General features: G+C 39.6%; 2 protein-coding genes across 2 annotated transcripts; one reads left to right on the top strand and one right to left on the bottom strand.

The window, feature by feature from the left end:
* The first annotated feature begins 9 nt into the window (after positions 1-9).
* Positions 10-6314, top strand: LOC146687248 (acyl-coenzyme A thioesterase 1-like). Its single transcript, XM_085439511.1, has 3 exons — positions 10-4200; positions 4453-4504; positions 4619-6314. The coding sequence occupies exons 1-3, from the start codon at positions 3568-3570 to the stop codon at positions 5245-5247; spliced, it is 1314 nt and encodes a 437-aa protein (XP_085295637.1). The 5' UTR covers positions 10-3567; the 3' UTR covers positions 5248-6314.
* Positions 6315-11463: 5149 nt separating this feature from the next.
* LOC146687247 (ubiquitin carboxyl-terminal hydrolase 37-like) lies at positions 11464-15895 on the bottom strand. Its single transcript, XM_085440372.1, has 15 exons — positions 15821-15895; positions 15567-15622; positions 15198-15270; positions 15005-15088; positions 14449-14504; positions 14148-14204; positions 13916-14047; positions 13701-13824; positions 13464-13615; positions 13259-13358; positions 13040-13116; positions 12754-12862; positions 12086-12143; positions 11759-11916; positions 11464-11672 (listed from the first exon to the last, which is right to left on the bottom strand). The coding sequence occupies exons 1-15, from the start codon at positions 15845-15847 to the stop codon at positions 11667-11669; spliced, it is 1269 nt and encodes a 422-aa protein (XP_085296498.1). The 5' UTR covers positions 15848-15895; the 3' UTR covers positions 11464-11666.
* Positions 15896-18879: the final 2984 nt, after the last annotated feature.

Here is an 18879-nt window from a genome sequence, read left to right as displayed (position 1 = left end):
CTTGAATTAAAACATGTTATTTCACTCTATCACTCATACTTAAAAATAACAATGAAAAACAAACAAACAGAAAAACAGCCTGGTGTAAGCAGTGCGTTAGCAAGAGGATGTAGTTATCACCCAATGCTTCCAAGCTTGGTAAGCAAACTATATCAATACAATATATTGGTGTAACAAACTAAATACTTGAACATCACACACTAGAATTGGAGCACAAAGTTCTTGGACTAGCTGATGATTTGCATTTTTAAATAATACAAAACTTACCCAGTTACGTGGCTGAGAGGTCAATTTCGGTGAGGCCCACTAAAACAGTACTGACCTAGTTTCCACGCACCTGTCACTAAATGTGGCTACATCCACTTGCACACAATTTAAATGGGTAAGTTATATAAAATTCCACCCTGCATGAAGCTGTTACAAGTAGAAAATTAGCCATAGATACAAAAAACGGCTTTGGTCCAAGCTGTAAACAAGTGTATTCCTACTGCTGAGAGTTACTCACTTCTTTGGATATAGCCTCAGGTGCCCGTTAAAAGAATGGCAGTTTTTGGCATACTTTTCAGCCTCAGAGCACAAAAATCAGTTTATGTAAAGTTTACATCTACATCAGTATGAATTCAGCTTAAAGCCTTTTCATTTAGCTTGATATAGTGATTGAACTATAACTAGATTCTAGACCCTCACTTTCACCTTGTCAGTACATTTTTGCTGTTGTTATGATTATTTACATACTCCCACCGTCCATCTGTCACATCACAAGTAAAATAAATTAATGGGACATAAAGGCTTTTAGATGATTGTAAGTAACAGATCAGCAGAGTGAAGCTTTATTTCACATTCAGATGTTAGTGCAGAAATGATCATGGATTACAAATTAGTAAAAGTGTTCAAATGTCTGGAGGTTTAGGTTGACCTTTTATGCAGTTTTGTGCTTTTCTTCCATGTCTTATTGCCATAAACTGTAACATTTGGTGGAATGATGTGATAACTTTATCTGCATAAATTCTGTGCAAGAAAAATTGCAAACTACATTCAAATAAAACTGTTTGTGTGGACAAGATAACAAAAATCTGGTGACAGTTAAGAGAGAAAAGCTCAAGGGGAGAGAGAATACAGGGTTTATGTCATATAATGAAGCTGAATAATCAGCTGTTTTGAATTTGTGTTGTTAAATAAATTTGGAAAGGGATAAAAATCCTCAGGGGCAGTAAGATACCAGAATCCTTGCTTTTCACTTATTTTGGCAGCTTTTGTGTTGCGAGTCAGTCACGAGCGTCTCACCTGTACAGTGAGGAGCTTCTCTGGAGTACATCTCCTATAAAAAATTAAACAGGACTTTTCTGAATAAGCAGACAGTGACTTAAGATGAATTTTTAAATGGATTACGAAGTGCGCCCCAGGGTGGCTGTGGCTACGATGTAGTTTGCCATTACCGGTGTGTGAATGTGAATGGGTGGATGACTGGTTGTGTAAAGCGCTTTGGGGTCCTTAGGGACTAGTAAAGCGCTATACAAATACAGGCCATTTACTATTTTAATGGAAACATACATTTCCAGAAAAATGTTGATATATTTTTTTTCTTTGCTAATTTGAAAAATCTCTTGAGTCCTTGAATCTATATACAGCTGTCATGGTCTCGGTGTCTTAAGAGCTCATTTTGTCAAATGATCTATGTTCTCGCTGTGACCCTGGATTACATAAGCAGAAGAAGATGGATGGATTCATGTTGTGTCACATTTCCTGTTTTATTTTGGTAATGGATATGTAATGTGTTTTGTGTTGAGCTAACTTCCCCCGTCTCATTATACTGTATCTATATTGTCTTCATGTTGTCTCAGTCTCCCCTTGTTTATTGTTGTGTTGTCCCTCTGTGACATATGCATGGTTTGCATATGCAGGACTCTAAAGATATCCCCATGCCTAGATTAGAAGCTGGTGTTTTACACAGACAGTATGATTAATAATGAACAGAAAACAAAACAAATATCAAAAGTACACATACATAAGAAAAGAAGAAATTAATCCCATGAATTCAAATGTGCTTCAGAATAAAAGAATGAAACAACAGTTGAACTCGTTTTTAACCCTGTAAAGCCTGAACCATGAAATAACTACAAAATGGTTCATCTTTTTGACACAGGTATTTTTTTAACTTTAGACCCATAAAAAAAATTAAATATCAATGTGCATGTATGAGTCTTAATTTAATTTATTTTTTTATTTTTTTTACTTCAGCTGGCATTTTTGTGCAATTTATTGCTTGAAATTTTATTGTGCAATTTCTTCAGATTTCTCAGGGGGAAAATTCACACTAATAATGTGGAAGTCTCAAAAAAGTCATAAAAACTAATGTATTAAATATGATACACTTGGCATTTCAGCATTATGGGAAATATTCATATAAGATACGCTTTAGATCTCTGGAGTAATTTCAGCGATTACTCCAGAGCCAAGAGCCATTAGTGTCATTTGTTTAATCCATACAATTAACCAAAATTCCATAAACTTTAGGGATTTCAGTGTGTCATTAACTTTCAGTCCCCAACAACAACTTCCGTTTTCTCTTAAAAAAAGAAAACCTAGCGGGGCCCACCCAATCTGAAATCCTCCCTCTAATTAAAATACAAAAGAAATGTATATGTTTCCTTGAAAACAAAACAAACATAAACAACTCAGGCTATAATTTGCTATTGTTACCCAATCATATGCATAATGTTAAGGCCAGTGTGTGACCCCGCCTGCCACAGGGATACAAATTTAAATACATGAGCAGAAAATTAAGGTCACAGTAATGAATAATATCACAAACTAACCACCTCGTACTACCAGTTCGAATTCACTTTTTATATAAGTAAATTAACTTGTATGAACATGTAACTACACATACTTCCGAGTAATTCCAAACCGAATTTCTGTTAATACTGTGGTCCACCTGCAGTATCTTTACAGCCCACCAGAGGGCCCCAGCCCACACTTTGGGAATCCCTGCTTTAGAAAATTACTTTGGACACTAGAATGTAGGGAAAAAATGACCTTTCACATCCAGTAACTATGTGAAAGGTCATCAAAATGCACCTGTGAGAGTTTTCTCCAGTGACTGATCAGAGCAGGAAAAATACCCAGTGTATTATTGCTTGTTTCTTTTTCTCTGCATCATTGGCATTAAATTTATGAAGTTTTACTACTGAAAATTTTGATATATCCCAGTAGACAGCTGAATTAAAATTAAATAGGTTGCTGTTTGTAACAAAGCTGAAATGTAATTTTCAGCCTTTAAAATTTCATGTGGTTAAAAAGTTGTGAGATTTAAAAAATGCTGGGACATTAAAAAGTGCCACATTTTGACCTAACACTGTATACTTTCTGGTCTGTAACTCCAGTAATCTACATAGTATGTAGCATTGCGTCCTCAAATATATTGAAGTTAAAAAAAAAAAAGATCTGATTCTGATGGTGTCGAGTGGGAAGCATTCCAAGAATGTTTCTTTTTTATTTTCCTTGCAATGACCCATTTGTCCAAATATTGAACATTCATGGAGTTCAGTCTTTGATCTTTCAGAAAAGATGTCCTCCCAAGTCAGGCTGAGGCTGCTGCCGAGCACCAGGTGTCTGTTTGATGAGCCCGTTCAGCTGAAAGTGGCCGGGCTGCGGTCAAGGCAGGTAGTCACAATCAGAGCCACATCGACCGACGAGAGAGAAGTGGTGTTCGGCTCTTCAGCCACTTACAGGGCAGATGATGGCGGAGAGGTCGACCTGAACCGAGACCCCTCACTCAACGGGAGCTACGTTGGAGTGCAGCCCATGGGTCTGCTGCAGTCACTGAAGGCAGACACTTTGCACAAGTACTTCTTCAAGAACAAAGCTCTGAACCCTCACGTGGTGAAGTTTTCTGTGCATGAGCAGGAGGCGGATGGCAGGATACTGGCAGAAGAGACAAACGAGAGGTTTTTGATGGGAGACGGGGTCAGTCGGGACCCAGTCAAAGAGGGGAACATACGAGGAGTCTTGTTTACACCCCCAGGTACTGTATGTGGTTTTCCACTTAGAAGTATTCACTATCATTACAGTGGGCCCCCCCTTTTTTTTTTAACAGGTGGCGAAGGTATATTTTCTGCAAAGGGTACATCACTTTTCTTGATTCAATTTCAATTCAATTTTATTTATATAGCGCCAAATCACAACAACAGTCGCCTCAAAGTATTTATATTGTAAGGCAGACCCTACAATAATACATACAGAGAATAACCCAACAATCAAATGACCCCCTATGAGCAAGAACTTTGGCGACAGTGGGAAGGAAAAACTGCCTTTTAACAGGAAGAAACCTCCCGCAGAACCAGGCTCAGGGAGGGGCGGGGCCATCTGGGGTGAGAGAAGGAAGACAGGATAGAAGACATGCTGTGGAAGAGAGACAGAGATTAATAACAGATGTCTTAAAAGATGTCTCAGTTCCTAAAATGCATCTGGAGGACAGAGGAGGGGGTGGCTTGTCATATTAGCTGTAATCATATTTGCACAGCTGTATCCTTTGTAGAAGTACTTATTGTACTACTGTTCCAGTTTAAATGCCCAGCAGGTCACAACTTTTAATACTTTGGAATTGCCGGTTTCTGAGCTCTGTGTGTTATTTCACAGGCGGGCAGTAAAGGAGTCGGCATAATATCAAGATCAAAGGGAACAGATATCGCGCTCTCTCTTGCTGCATTCGTGCCCGGTGTGGAGGCCTTAGTTTGGATCAATGGCACCAGTGCCAGTGTGGGCACTCCCCTCTACTACAAGAAACAGCAGATCCTCTCACCCTTAATGTTTGACTTCAGCAAGGTGATTACCACCAAGTCTGGAGCAAACCTTATCAAGTATGCTACTGAAGATCCCCTGGAAGAGAAGAACAAAGGAAGCCTCGTCCCCATTGAACGAGCCAAGAGCCAGTTTCTCTTTGTGGCTGCAGAGGATGACCTCAACTGGGACAGCAAGGCCTACATGGACCAGATGGTGGAGAGACTGAAGCGTCGTGGGAAGGAGAACTTTGAGACTGTTTTTTATCCTGGAGCTGGACATTTGCTGGAGCCACCCTATGGACCCTTCTGTTCCTCTGCTTTCCATGGGATGCTTAGCTTCTCAGTGGTGTGGGGAGGGGAGCCCAGGGCCCACGCAGCAGCAGAGATCCACCTGTGGAAGAAGATAGAGGAGTTCTTTAGAACTCACCTGAGTTGTGATGCTGCACAGGCTAAAGCCAATTTATAAACAGGATTTGAAAGATAAAACAAAAAACAACTATTGAATATATTATTTTATTTGCTTGTGAATATTTTCTGTTCTGTCTTTGAATGCATTTCATGTTTGATTTTAATATCAGAATACTTTAATAATTCCTCAGGGAATTATGTGGGTTACAGTTACTCCAGGACAACAGTAAATGGCCTGTATTTGTATAGCGCTTTTCTAGTCCCCAAGGACCCCAAAGCGCTTTATACATCCAGTCATTCGCCCATTCACACACACATTCACACACTGGTGATGGCAAGCTACACTGTAGCCACAGCCACCCTGGGGCGCACTGACAGAGGCAGTAACTTCTTCCTCACCTCATCAAGCTCTTCTGACTGCTGCTGAGCTCCAAAGCTTTTTACCTGCTTGGAATTTGTGTTGACTGAATACATAAATTCATAAATCAAGTTTAATACAATGGCAGCAAAGATTAAAAGAAATACTTGTGTTCAGCTTGTGAGTGACCATCCTACAGCTATCTGGGTGAGGTCACTACCAGAAAACAGCAAGGAAGGAGACCAAAGACGCCACCTGGGAGATATCGCTACAGAATAAATGTTACAATACAAATGCGAACACACAGGAAAAAAAGGTTAAACCATACAAGACCAACTCCAAGTTAAAGAACTGCATTATTATAGCACATTTCTAAAGTATATTTCACTACCACAGTAGTACAAGGATGAAAATGGCACCACAGAAAACTAGCACATTACTCATCAATGCTGCTCTTTTTTATGATAAATAACAATGTATTTTAAAATACTGATGTATTGAAAAACAAGACAAATTAAGTGTAAAAACCTTTGACTTGTGGTTGTGAAAGTATTTGCACCACTATCAACTACAGCAGACTCCAAATGCGATTTTGTCATCCTTTAATAGGTAGAAAATGGAGAAATTAAAGTAGAAATGACTAAGTCCTACATTTGTGAGTGTTAAACAAATGTATTCCTGCTTCAGCATTTAACTGTAATGACAGATTAACTGCTAACAGACATTATCTGTTTATTAAACTCAAGAATTAAACATAATTGAATTTATGACTGTTTTATAGGTTCACCTTATTTGTTTACCAATCTAATGTCAGTCATCTCAACTCTGTATTGTCTTTGGTTGCTAGACTAACAAGCCAGTCCAAAACACTCTTTTCTGCTTTGGGGCGGGACAAGTGGTAAAGGTTCAGGTGAACCTGTGGGACCTGACACAGAAGCTAAGTCCTAAGAATTAGTGATGGGAATTCCGGCTCTTTTTAGAGAACCGGCTCTTTCAGCTCGGCTCACTAAAAAGAGACGGCTCTTTCGGCTCTTCAGGTTGTTTTGTTGCTTTAATTAATTTATTATTAACAACAATATAAAATTATGCACAAAAAGAATTACTAATGTAAAAAAAAAAAAAGTGGTTTTATTTATGTATGTTTATATATAAATATATACAGTGGCCCCTAGAGATAAAGCCCGTACAAACTCCAAAAAGCACGTACAAATTCTAAAGGACGTAGAAACTCCAAAACACATTTCTAGCGTTAACTGAACTTCCAAAACAGAGCTACCTAGATCACTTAAATTACACAATTGAAAGCATATGTGTATTGTTTGTGTATTTATACACAGGCACTCATATATATTCAAATAATTTAAAGAAAACGTTCATTTATCGATAAAACAGGCGGAGCGAGAACACATCCGGGACTTTTTCGCGTTCTCGGCTTGATGCATACTTTGAATTGGAACAGTACTTGGTCTCCGACTGATGACGTATCACGAGTACACGAGAACACAAGTACAAACAAGAGAAAGGGCCTATGCTTCAGGTTTAATATGGACAAGTAAATGTGTGTCTATGTGGGGGCCCACTAGTACAAATGTGGTTTAAGTTGACAATAACTGTTTTAGTTGTACCCTGGGGCATTTCAAAGGTGAAAGCCATTCCACTTTAAAGGTATAAGGTTTTATGAGTGAAACCAGAGTTAGGACTTAGGAGGCCTGGTGTTTTATTTTGAAAATCTTAATTTATATACCATGCAGTAATTGTTACAACATTGGGTTTTATTTTTGTTCATTTCATAAGAAAGTAACTGTTTTCAGTTCATTTTTTCCTTTCCCAAATAAATACCTAGTCATATACAGCAGTACAATGAACCCAGCCCAATCTCACGCTAGCTTTTACCATAGCTTTGTGGGAATGGGCAATTGTTTGCATCGTCTGTCACACCAACCCTCTGCATGTCCTCCTTCACTACATCCACAAACCTCCTCTGTGGCGTTTCTTCTTTGTAACATAAATCTGTAACATATTGTTAAATAGTCTAGTCCAGGGGTCGGCAACCAGCTGTGGCACGCGAAAGGTTGTTAAGGTTAAGGTTGTCTCCTTGACCTGGAGACAACATATAAGATGACACCGCCATGGACCTCAACCTGCAGGCTTTGTGTTACCTGTTTCTTTATACAGGAGCATGTAGGGGTGGACTGCCTTTTTATTTGATTACCCTTTTCTCATGTTTTTCTTAGTTAGGGACATTTTGGGGGACGTTATACTCTTACTTGTTAAACACATGCTCCCATCCACTCTCTTGGTCCAGAAGCTCCATAATCCAAGTGTCCCAACTCAGGTCTGATGGCATTTTTTCAGTGGTGCTTTTAACCTCTTGGGAACTTTCACTACATTCCTTACTTGATGCAGAAAGAAGAAAGGAGTCAGGGATGCATAGCAAGCACAACAAGACACCAGCAGCCCAACCTTTCACCAACTGAAGACATTTGCAGCACCATAAAACATGACAGAGAAGAGCTGGGACTATGTGAAAGGGTGAAGTGCTGCAGTAAAGTTGCAATGGTCCTATCTTTTATACAGTCTATGGTTCACTCTATTAAGATGTGATTATTTCCAAGGTCCATTTAGTTTTAGTTAGCTGAAGCTAAACCAGAAGTTAAAACGAGATGGTGAAAAACATTTTTAGTTAATGTTACGACTGTTGTCGTAATGTTGTCTCATATGTAAATCTGAGTGTGCAGGTGCCTTTCCGTGATTGGTGCATCCATGGGACGGCCCATACAGATTGGCTAATGACCTGGAGACAACATATAAGATGACACCGCCATGGACCTCAACCGGCAGGCTTTGTGTTACCTGTTTCTTTATACAGGAGCATGTAGGGGTGGACTGCCTTTTTATTTGATTACCCTTTTCTCATGTTTTTCTTAGTTAGGGAGATAAGACATTGTCATTTGGTTTTATTCTTTTCATAAATAAGTTTTGTACATCCTTTAGATACGGTCCCTTTTGTTTGTTGTTTTGGGGTCCACCCCGAAGCTATAGTTCGCTCCTTTCCTTTGTTAGAATTCAATCACTGTGAAAAAAAATCACCATCAAAATTGTACTGGTTGTGTGATGTGCTGCTTGGGGTCAGACAGGGGTGGATCACCCTTATATTATGGTCTGGCCACCCTTAGAAAGGCCATAACACTAACTAAAATGAAAATTAAAACTAGACATAACTGGCTGGTGTCCTTACCAGTGACCTTGGGTCTGAACTGTGGGCTCCTCTTTCCAGGTGTTCGTACTGCCTGAGTGGGACCAAGATGTGCTATCTCGCCTCTTTTGGGTTTTCTGCATGTTTCTGGCTCAACATGCAAGTATCCACTTCTTGACGTTCGCTGTTGGTTGCAGCCACTTGAGGTTTTTGGGCTCATTTGGGTTCTCAACACTGGGTGACTTTGATGGGAGTGAAAGCATCCTCACAACATAAATCACCACACTACCTGCTTTTGTTTCAGATTTTTTCTTTATCCTTGTTAACATGTTTGGGTACTGGGTTTACCTGTAATGCATTTTGTGCTCCAAAAGCTGTTATTTTGTGCAGCTGTGCTCCAAAAGCTGTTAGCATGACCTTTTTTATCATTAGATTGTGCCACACCAGCATCTGAGAGAAAAGCTTTGAGTTTGATTTTGTGTTTGTTTTGCAGGCACTCAGGAGAATAAGTCATGATGTTTCTTGTGTTTGTCATGCTAGTATCTCAGTGCTTGTCAATCACCAGTCAACAGTGTCACCACTGTGAACAACATCCTTCGACTGTTCGAGCCAAAACCTTCGAGAAGTCCCTGCAGCCGCTTCAAAACTCATCACTGAGCTCGATCTCTCTTTTAACACGCTGGAGACAACAATGAAAGAGGACTTTCTTTCATATGCTGCTTTGAGGGCTTTGTTCGTGAATAACAACAGAATCAAAACCATCCATGAAGAGACATTTCACCCGCTGATTAATTTGGAGAAACTGGACTTCCACAAACCAGTTGGAGACTTTGTCTTCTGGATGGTTTCAGAAGCTGATTTCTCTCCACTATTTCAATCTTTTGGGAAAAAAATATACAACACTGAGTCCGGGAAACCTTTTCGTGCCACTGAGGAGCTTGAAGACCCTCTATTTTTGAGGAGCTTTCCTTCAGTCTGTCAGTGAAAGGGATTTTGTTGAACCTTGAAACTGCCGTGACCCTGTCCAAAGACCAGCTGGCCACCTGGCCGGGTCAGTCATGGATATTCACAAATACCCCATAGTACTGGTGGAAAAGAAATATCGAGGGAAAATCCATGTTCAGACCATGTTCAGTGTGTCGTGACACTTGCACGATGGAAGAACACACCCACTTGTTGGTGCCAGAAGAGCCACTGAGAAATTATTGTTTTAGCTGGCTCATTACAAGTCGATGGCTGGTCACCTGGAATAGCATAAAACTCTGGAGCGAATAATTGCCCGATTTTACTGGCCAGGAAACTGTTTTAGACTTAGAGCTTTTTATTGTCATTGTGCAGTTTCTTGCACAGTGAAATTGGGTAAGTGGAGAGCCGCTGTATCTGTGCGCACCACCATCTTGCATTTCTTGCATGTTTGGATATGCGCCGATGGTGTGCGTCCAATGGTGTCAGCTGGTGAACCAGCTGGTCATTCAAAAAGCACCTTTATGCCCCTCACCATTAATGGAGGTCCCATTTGAGCGCATTGGCATGGACCTCATTTTATCGATGAGAAAAAGAAAGTCTTTAGTTCAGCTGTTGTTAACTGATCTTGACTTTGTTAATTAAACACTGCAAACCTGCCTTCAGTGTGTCCTGTACATGAGGTCATTTAGTACACCACAGCACGGTGAGTTTTTTTGAGCTGATGAAGTTCAGCCAAAACAGGAAACTTGCAGCAGGAGACAGCAACTTGTTAAAATGTTATAAAAGGTACAATGAAAGATTTTCACCCTACAGGGTTGTCAATGATCCAAGGATAAATGTCTAATTTGGTAAAAATTTTATAAGCCATTTCTGGAGAGACTGCAGTGGAAATGTTGTCACTTTTGGACTTTGCTACCTGCAGCTAAACATTTGCAGCTAAATCATTTATTTAAAAGCAGAAGCTGCAACTGATCGAGGGAATATTTGTCTGAAAACTTAAACTGAACTCCAAGGGTACCATTGCTCCAGCTTACCATCTTTACCTGAGTGAATCAGTTTGTTGAACAATCTAAATGATTCAGAAACTTCTGTGACATCAACTTAACTAAGGCTCATTACAAATTTCACAAAACACTGCTGAATACTTTTAATATTTTTTTATTAGTTATTTTTGTTTTTGTTGTTATTTTGATTTTAATAAAACAAAATAAAATAAAGAATTAAATCATTTCTTTGTTTTTTTAAATTTAATTTATTTTACAAATAAATTAATAATAATATTAATAACAACAATAAAATTAGTGCTGTCAGCGTAAACGTCATTAGGTAAAATGACGTTAACGCTGACAGCACTAATTTGTTGTTCCCAGAGAGCAAGCCAAACACTGGTCCAGAAAAGGACGATCTCTAGTAGATTTTGTTTTAACCTCCTAGGACCTGGTGTCCACATATGTAGACATAACATTTTGGGTTGTCTAGACCAAAATACAAAATTTTGCTCTTCAAAAACCTGATATCCACTTATGAGGGAGGACATTACACTGCCACTGTTCAATCGAAATTTAAAATGAATGTCCTCATATGTGGATCTCATTCTTTTGAGAAACAAAAAAAAGATAGTCCGAATCTGATGTCTTTGTTTTTACATTCATCAGGTCCCAATCAACCCAAATGGCACAGAGAAATTAAAAATGCATGCCATGAAAGTTCAGGTCTTAGGAGGTTAAAAATGTCCCTGCTGATGAGATCAGTGAATGTGGGGCGACGGTGGCAAGAAAAAACTCCCTCCTGGAGGAAGAAATCTTGGGAGGACCAGGCTCTCTGGGAGGACCCTCCCTCCTGAGGGCAATACTTACCTATACTTGTCCTCCAGTGTGCGATGGTGGGCTGGGACGACTGCTTTTCCTTCTCAGCATGACGATGACCTTAACTTCCTTCCTTCCTTCCACTTCCTGTTTCAGAACTGAGAATGAAGACAAAACTGGTTAACAAGGTAACAGGACATTTAAAAATTCTCTCACTTCAGGATGAGATGCTGTGTCTTCTTACGTTTCTCTTGTAAAACAGGATGTAGGCCGACTGCTGCTGTTCCTCACAAATTGCAGATCCAGTTGTGTGGAGCACCTGTGCGTCATTATAGGTGAGCCAGCGATCTGATGTAGAGTGCTGACTCTCCTCAGGATGGACAGAACTACAGATGTAGTGTCCTGAAATCACATTAAGACAAATGAATCCAACTTCTGGAAGTCAACTGATTCAAGCAAACAGTGGTTTTGACTTAGTGCTTCTTAGAACATCAAAAGCTTTTGTGTGTGAGTCCTTCACTGAAAAGTAGCAAGTTTTCATTTTCTGTTTGTCACAAGTCTGTTGTTTTACCTGACTCTGTGCCTCCATAATGACTGATGATGCTGACAATACTATAACAGCCACCACCCTGAGAAGGAACAAATCCAAAGAGTGTTAGTTTCATAAAGTCTCACATCAGTGCCACAATTAAGCTGATTTGCTGAGGCTACGTCCACACTAATGCGTTTTCGTTTGAAAACACATCGTTTTCTCTCCGCTTTGACCTCCCGTCCACACTGAGACGGCGTTTTCCTCAAGGAAAAACACAGCATCTTGAAAACGCTCTCGAAAACGCATACATTTCAAAACGGAGTTGTCCCGTCGCAGTGTGGACACTCGAAAACGCAGACTTTCTAAAACGATGACGCATTTTAGTCATGTGATGCAGTCATGTGAGCAATTAAACAAAGATAAGCCGAGTGCATTATACAGCAGTTGTTTTGATTGCTCTCAACTTTGACAGCCCTAAAAACGATTAATATCAGTTTGTACATGCTCCGGATAGCTTTTCTTCAAATTCTGTAATTCTCACTCACTTTTGCGCATGCGCAGGACTGGAACATAGGCGTTTTCGGCCGTTTCAATGCAGACGCACAACTATTTGAAAATGACTGAAAACGCTAGTGTGGACACGGAGTTTTCAAATCTATCCGGGCTAGTGTGGACGTAGCCTGAGACGTTCTGCAGTCTGTTTTTACCTGATTGGATGGCACCACCAAGTCCCTCTGCAGCCTGACGGGGTCATCCACCTTCTGAATCTTGTAGGTTTGTGTAAAGCCAAACCTCTTCAGATGCAAGATCAGAACTCTGGCAGAAAAGAAAAAAAACACAAACAAGGCAGAAAATAAGAAGAATGAGTGTCAAACACAAACAGAAGATGGGAGAAAACGACTGCTCAAATATTGTCTCGAAAAACTCTGATATTTGATGCGCCACAGTTTGGAAACCTGGTCAGTCGATCAATTCTGATGTGACCTTACTCACCTTGGCAGTGTATCAAAAGACGACTTCAGTTCTGAGGCCGTCCCTCCACAATCACAGCGATATTCTATTTCTTCTTCCTGAACAACAGCACAGAGAAAACAGGCTTTATGGTAGAAAGAAATCTCAACATATGCACACACACGCATACACACAAACACTAACAAAAAAGGTGTGTTAAGATCGCTGATACGACAACTCTATTGGAATTTGTGATCTTACCTTCAAGTATGTCTCTAACATGTTTATCACAGACCCCTCTGGAACCAGGTCAAGAGACAAACTGGTGAATTCCTCTTGCTGTGATGAGTGGTGACCGCAGCTACACATTTCAGGAGTAACGTAGTTAAAGTAAAGATCAGGTACGTGGAAAAGAGGTATATGAAAATATTGCAACCAGCTCTGCGTTTCTGAAAGACAGGCTTACCTCTTGCATGTCCTCATGTTCTCCATTTTAAAAATGTGATGGTCTTCTACTGGGCAGGTATAACTTTGGCCCAGGAGAGCTGCGTTCCTCTCCAGGCGAGGTGTGAGCCTTTTGACCTCATTGAGGAACAATGTTAGGAATTCATGAGCGTCCTGAAAGAAAAGCAGAGAGATTTAAAACAGTACATCAAAATCAGAAGGTAAAGCAAAAAACGAAATGTCCAAATAGCTGACGCACTTTCTGTGCACTGCCGGTGTATTCGGCAGCTTGATTGCTGAATGCCTTCTTAAAAGCTCTTAGGTGGTGATCTTTAAGGCCATAATCTGTCGACTCATGACAGTCCCTGACATCAATAAGCCTTCTGTAGAAAGGAAGGGTAAACAGACATTTCTGCTGTTAGATCTCTTTGTTCTTCAGGTGTTTGAAGAAAGTAGAAGGTTGACGTAGCGCACCTTAAGAGCTGAGCTTCTGGATCTGTGCTCCACAAAACCCCCTGACGCCTGATGTCTCTTATGAACTCCTCAATGTTGAGGAGGCTCTGCAGGCAGGAGTTCATGTAGCAGGTGTTTCCGATGTTTGGAAACCTGACACACACGCGCAACGTTTACAGTATCAGTGTAAAATAATTCATTTTCTCCAGTTTGACAAAGTGACCTTTGATCTTTGTGCACCACGTGTACTCACCCGAAGCGGTCTATAGTCCCAGTTTGACTTTTTATTTTTTTCCCACCGCGTGCTACACTGCTCCAAAAAGGTAAAAACACAAACACAAAATTAGGAAAGATGTCAAGATTCTGAGCAGTGTATGTGCATGTATGCATGAGCTTTGACGCTGAAACATTTTGGAGGACGTCCAAAAGTAGTAAAAAAGATGTAAATACACAAGGTGGAAGACAAATGCCAATAAAAGGGAAATAAAACAGCTCCAACTAAACCACTGCTATAAATATCTCCAGCAGCATTAAAGAGTGGCGCATTTCTTTACCTCTGATGAGACGTAGAAGGAATTTCCTTCTCTGCCACGTTTTGTTTGTGTAATTTCTGTTTAGAAACAAGAAAACCAACATCAGTAATGGCATAAAACAAACATACCAAGGGAGTCTCTCCATGAAAAGTGTCCAGTTAGAAAATTTGGTATTATTTCATATTATTTATCACTTTAGTGAGCTGTCAGCTCATGAAGCAGATATATAGGAATATCTTTAAATAAAATAAAAACAATTTATTCATGCTTTAAATTGAGTTTTAAAGTTTGTCCTATGAAATACAAAATCCTTCATTTGGTTGTGATCAAAATTCAGTTTTTACAGAAATCATCCATGAAGCTTCATTAAAAGATTCAAAAATGCTTATTTACCATAAAAAATATTTAGAGAAACATCCTGCAAGTCCCTTCAAACTTACCTTTCTGTGAAAAAAAACCGTTTAAACATCTTTGAACTTAATTTGAGGACATAGATGTGCTAAATTGCTCTTAATTCTTCTCATTTAACTGTGATGAGTAAATGCTTGATGACAGGGACTCTTTCCATAAAACATACCTTCCAGAATTTAAAAAGAAACCAGCGACACTTCTTTTGTGTCTTCACAGTGCTGCTCTCTGCCTCTGCATCGCTGTCAGTTTGCTGCAGAGGACGAACAAACATAAGTTTATTAAAAAAGTAAAGTCACTTTAAATTAACAAGTGCAATTTAAAGAGAAAGTGCATTTCATATGTTTTGAGTAAAAGCAAACCGAGGAACAGCAGAAGTGTCTCCATTTTCTCTTCTTCTTTTGACCATTTTCAGCAACAGAAGCATCCGGGATGCTGATGAGGACAAAAGTGTAAATGTTATTTTTCAAAGTGGAAAATTTTAACAAGGAGTACATGCTGGAGATTGCAGATAAAAATTAATAACTGTAATGGAACAAAATCGTGTATTTTGTACATTTACACTCTACATTTTCAAACGCTAATCTCTGAATCAATATAAATTATAGACAAGACTAGAAGTAGTAAAAGATGTAAATACAAAACACCAATAAAAGGGAAATAAAACAGCTCCAACTAAACCACTGCTATAAATATCTCCAGCAGCATTAAAGAGTGACACATTTCTTTACCTCTGATGAGACGTAGAAGGACTTTCCGTCTCTGCCACGTTTTGTTTGTGTGATTTCTGTTTAGAAACAAGAAAACCAACATCAGTAATGGCATAAAACAAAGTATATGGTAAGAAAATACAATATCCTTCATTTGGATTCAAAATTCAGTTTTTACAGAAATCATCCAAGAAGCTTCCTTAAAAGTTTCAAAAATGCTTATTTACCATAAGAAAATATTCAGAGAAACGTGCTGCGAGTCTCTTCAAACTTACCTTTCTGTGAAAAAGAAGTTTAAACATCTTTGGACTTGATGTGATCGCAGCGAAAATCTCCTCAGCTTTGCAAAAGTTCAACTGAAAACAAGCAGTCAGAGGTTGTATATTTATAAACTTTCAGCATAGAATGTTCATACCCTGAACAGCAAACATCATCATTATGATGTATGGGGCTAATTTGCATATTTTGGAATGTATGCTCATTTGAACTGTATGGCACTCGTCTCCAAGCAACTGCTACAAAATACAGGTCAAGTCAAGTGGCTTTTATTGTCATTTTAACCACGTGCAGAGGTACTGTACAGAGTGAAATGAGACAGCGTTCCTCCGAGACCCTGGTGCTATATATGACATATACGGACAAACCCAGGACTACATAAAGTGCAGTGTGCATAAATTGCAAAAATAAACAAGACAAAACAGTGCAAAACTAGACAGAACAGGACGATACAGACACAAGACAATGGAAATGTGCAAAATGCTGAGTATTGTGCAAAAGTAACTATCGTGTGTGAAGGTGTGCGTGTGCCAGTGCAGTCACTGAGTGTTCAGGGGTCTGACGGCTTGTGGGAAGAAACTTTTCCGTAGTTTGGTAGTGAGGGCCCGGATGTTCTGGGACCTCTTTCCAGAAGGCAGCAGGGTGAAGAGTGTGTTTGAAGGCTGTGTGGGGTCCTCCAGCGAGCGGGTGTTATAAGGAGGGGAGAGGGACTCCAATAATCTTCTCAGCTGCTCTCACAATCCGTTATAGAGTACTGCGATCTAATGCGCTGCAGTTACCATACCAGACAGTGATGCAGCTACTTAGGATGCTCTTGTTAGTCCCACTGTAAAAGGTGGTGAGAATGGATGGTGGGAGATGGGCTTTCCTCAGCTTCTGCTTGAAGTAGAGACGCTGCTGGGCCTTCTTGGTTATGGAGCTGGTGTTGAGGGAGCAGGAGAGGTTCTCCGCCAGGTGGACACCAAGAAATCTGGTGCTCTTGACGACCTCCACAGAGGATCCATTCATGTTAAGTGGGCAGTGATCCCACTGTGCTCTCCTGAAGTCAACAATCTCTTTTGTTTTGTCCACGTTCAGAGACAGGTTGTTGACTCTACACCTCTACAGATGGCCCGCAGTGCAACCCTTCAGCTTCCTAGTCCTATATACAAATTTAAAGACCTAGGAGACTTACTTCTCGTCACAGAGTTGTAGCATTCACAAGATTTTCAGAAAACTTGAACTCAAGGTCAAGGTCACTGATATTCAAACTGACCCCAGAACTTTAGTAGATGCACCAATGGTATCAATTCAAAATCCTACGCTTCTCGTTCTCGAATTATTGTCTTGACCAAGCTGAGTATACAATTATGAAACAATCATTTTCCATTTTTATTTCACTATCTGTAACTAAGACAAATAAACAGTATTTGGGACACAAGTCACTATTAAAGTGGTTAGTGAGACTCCACATCTGATAACAGTATAACACACTGCTTATTTATGTAAAATTGTCACTGAAGGGTGCCATTGCTACCATGCAGTGTTTAAAATAATCCACTGTCCCAGTTTGTGCTCAGTGTGCATGAAATGCTTTACACCAAACTCCACTCAAAAAATTTGCCAATTTAAATACGTATCATTAGCAAGCAAGCAACCACACTATAAGTGCCCACTGTTAATTCAACAAGCTGTTAATATTAGATCCATTTCAGACAGTGGCAGTAATATTTTACACTGGGCAGCAAATCAGCACAGCAGGATCTTTCAGAGTGAGACAGAAACTCTGTGTCCTATTTTTTGTTAATTTTTAATAGCTCTTGCACAGCCACTGTTAATGTGATACCTTTGCACCAGATACCCTCCCATGCACCCATCAGTAAAGACTTCTTTTCTAAAGTATGAAGTACTCAGATACACCTTTCTGTACTCCTTACAGGACAATAAACCACTGATAAAAATTTCTGTAGTTAAAAAGGGATATTTGACATGAGAACACTCAACCGTTGGAGGTTATGTGAGGCCTGGAAGGTGGGACTGCTGGAAAATTAAAACGTTACGGCTTGAGTTCCACAAAGCTCAAGGTAAATAAAATACCTTTACAAATTTCTTCCATATTCTTAAAAAATTCTGATAATTTCTTTAATATCTTTTAAAAATTCTGATTGTAGCAGCCAAAAAGGAAATCACAAGGTATTGGCTCTTTCCCGGGCCGCTCAGGATATCAGAGTAGAAAAATATTGTGAATAAGATTTATGTGATGGAATCTACAGTTTACAGTTTCAGTACGACTTAAGTGTGCTTTTGTCAAATTATAGAGCAGATTTATTAAGCTCCCTGCGACCCTGGAAAGGATAAGCAGAAGCGAATGGATGGATGGATTTATCAAGCTTCTGCCGCCAGACTTTCCTGAAGTCTCTTCGGTTTAGAAATTTAGATTAAAATACTCTTAGAACTGCATATCTCTAAAAGTAAAATACAAAAAGAAACCCCCAAAACACTTTTGATGAGTTTAGAAAAACAACAGAACTACAGCTGGATATTTGAATTATTTTAAATTATAATACCAAGAAAATCACAACTAAATTAAAGGCTTGAGCAATGTGTGATGTGGTTAACTGTTGTTGTGGAAGTTTTCCATTTAAATAAAGCCTGCAGACGAGCGGTGAGCGGTAGCTAACAGTCTTTAATCAAAACACACAAAGAACAGACAACCAGGCTTGGTGGAGAGCCTACATGACCGTGGGGCAGGTCAGCAGAGTCTCCCCTGAGTCTAACATGGCTCTCAGTTAAATACCTTCTCCAGGAACAAAAGGCAGTACACAGCTGTTTCACACCTTAACCTCCTAGGACCTGGCGTCCACATATGTGGACTTCCCATTTTGGGTTATTTAGACTAAAATACTCAATTTTGCTCTACAAGGGCCTGATATCCACTGATGAGGACATTATACTGCTACTGTTCTATCAAAATTTTCAACGAATATCCTCATATGTGGCTCTGATTTTTCATAAAAACAAAAATAAGGTAAAAAAAAATCTGGTAATTCTTTGTTTTTACATTCATTGGGCCCCAATA

This window comes from Copadichromis virginalis, linkage group LG18 (genome assembly GCF_057382275.1).
Source record: "Copadichromis virginalis isolate Kocher_CV1m ecotype Utaka linkage group LG18, C_Virginalis_male_GT1.1, whole genome shotgun sequence".
Taxonomy (NCBI): domain Eukaryota; kingdom Metazoa; phylum Chordata; class Actinopteri; order Cichliformes; family Cichlidae; genus Copadichromis; species Copadichromis virginalis.
This window is presented reverse-complemented; position numbering and strand designations above follow the sequence as displayed.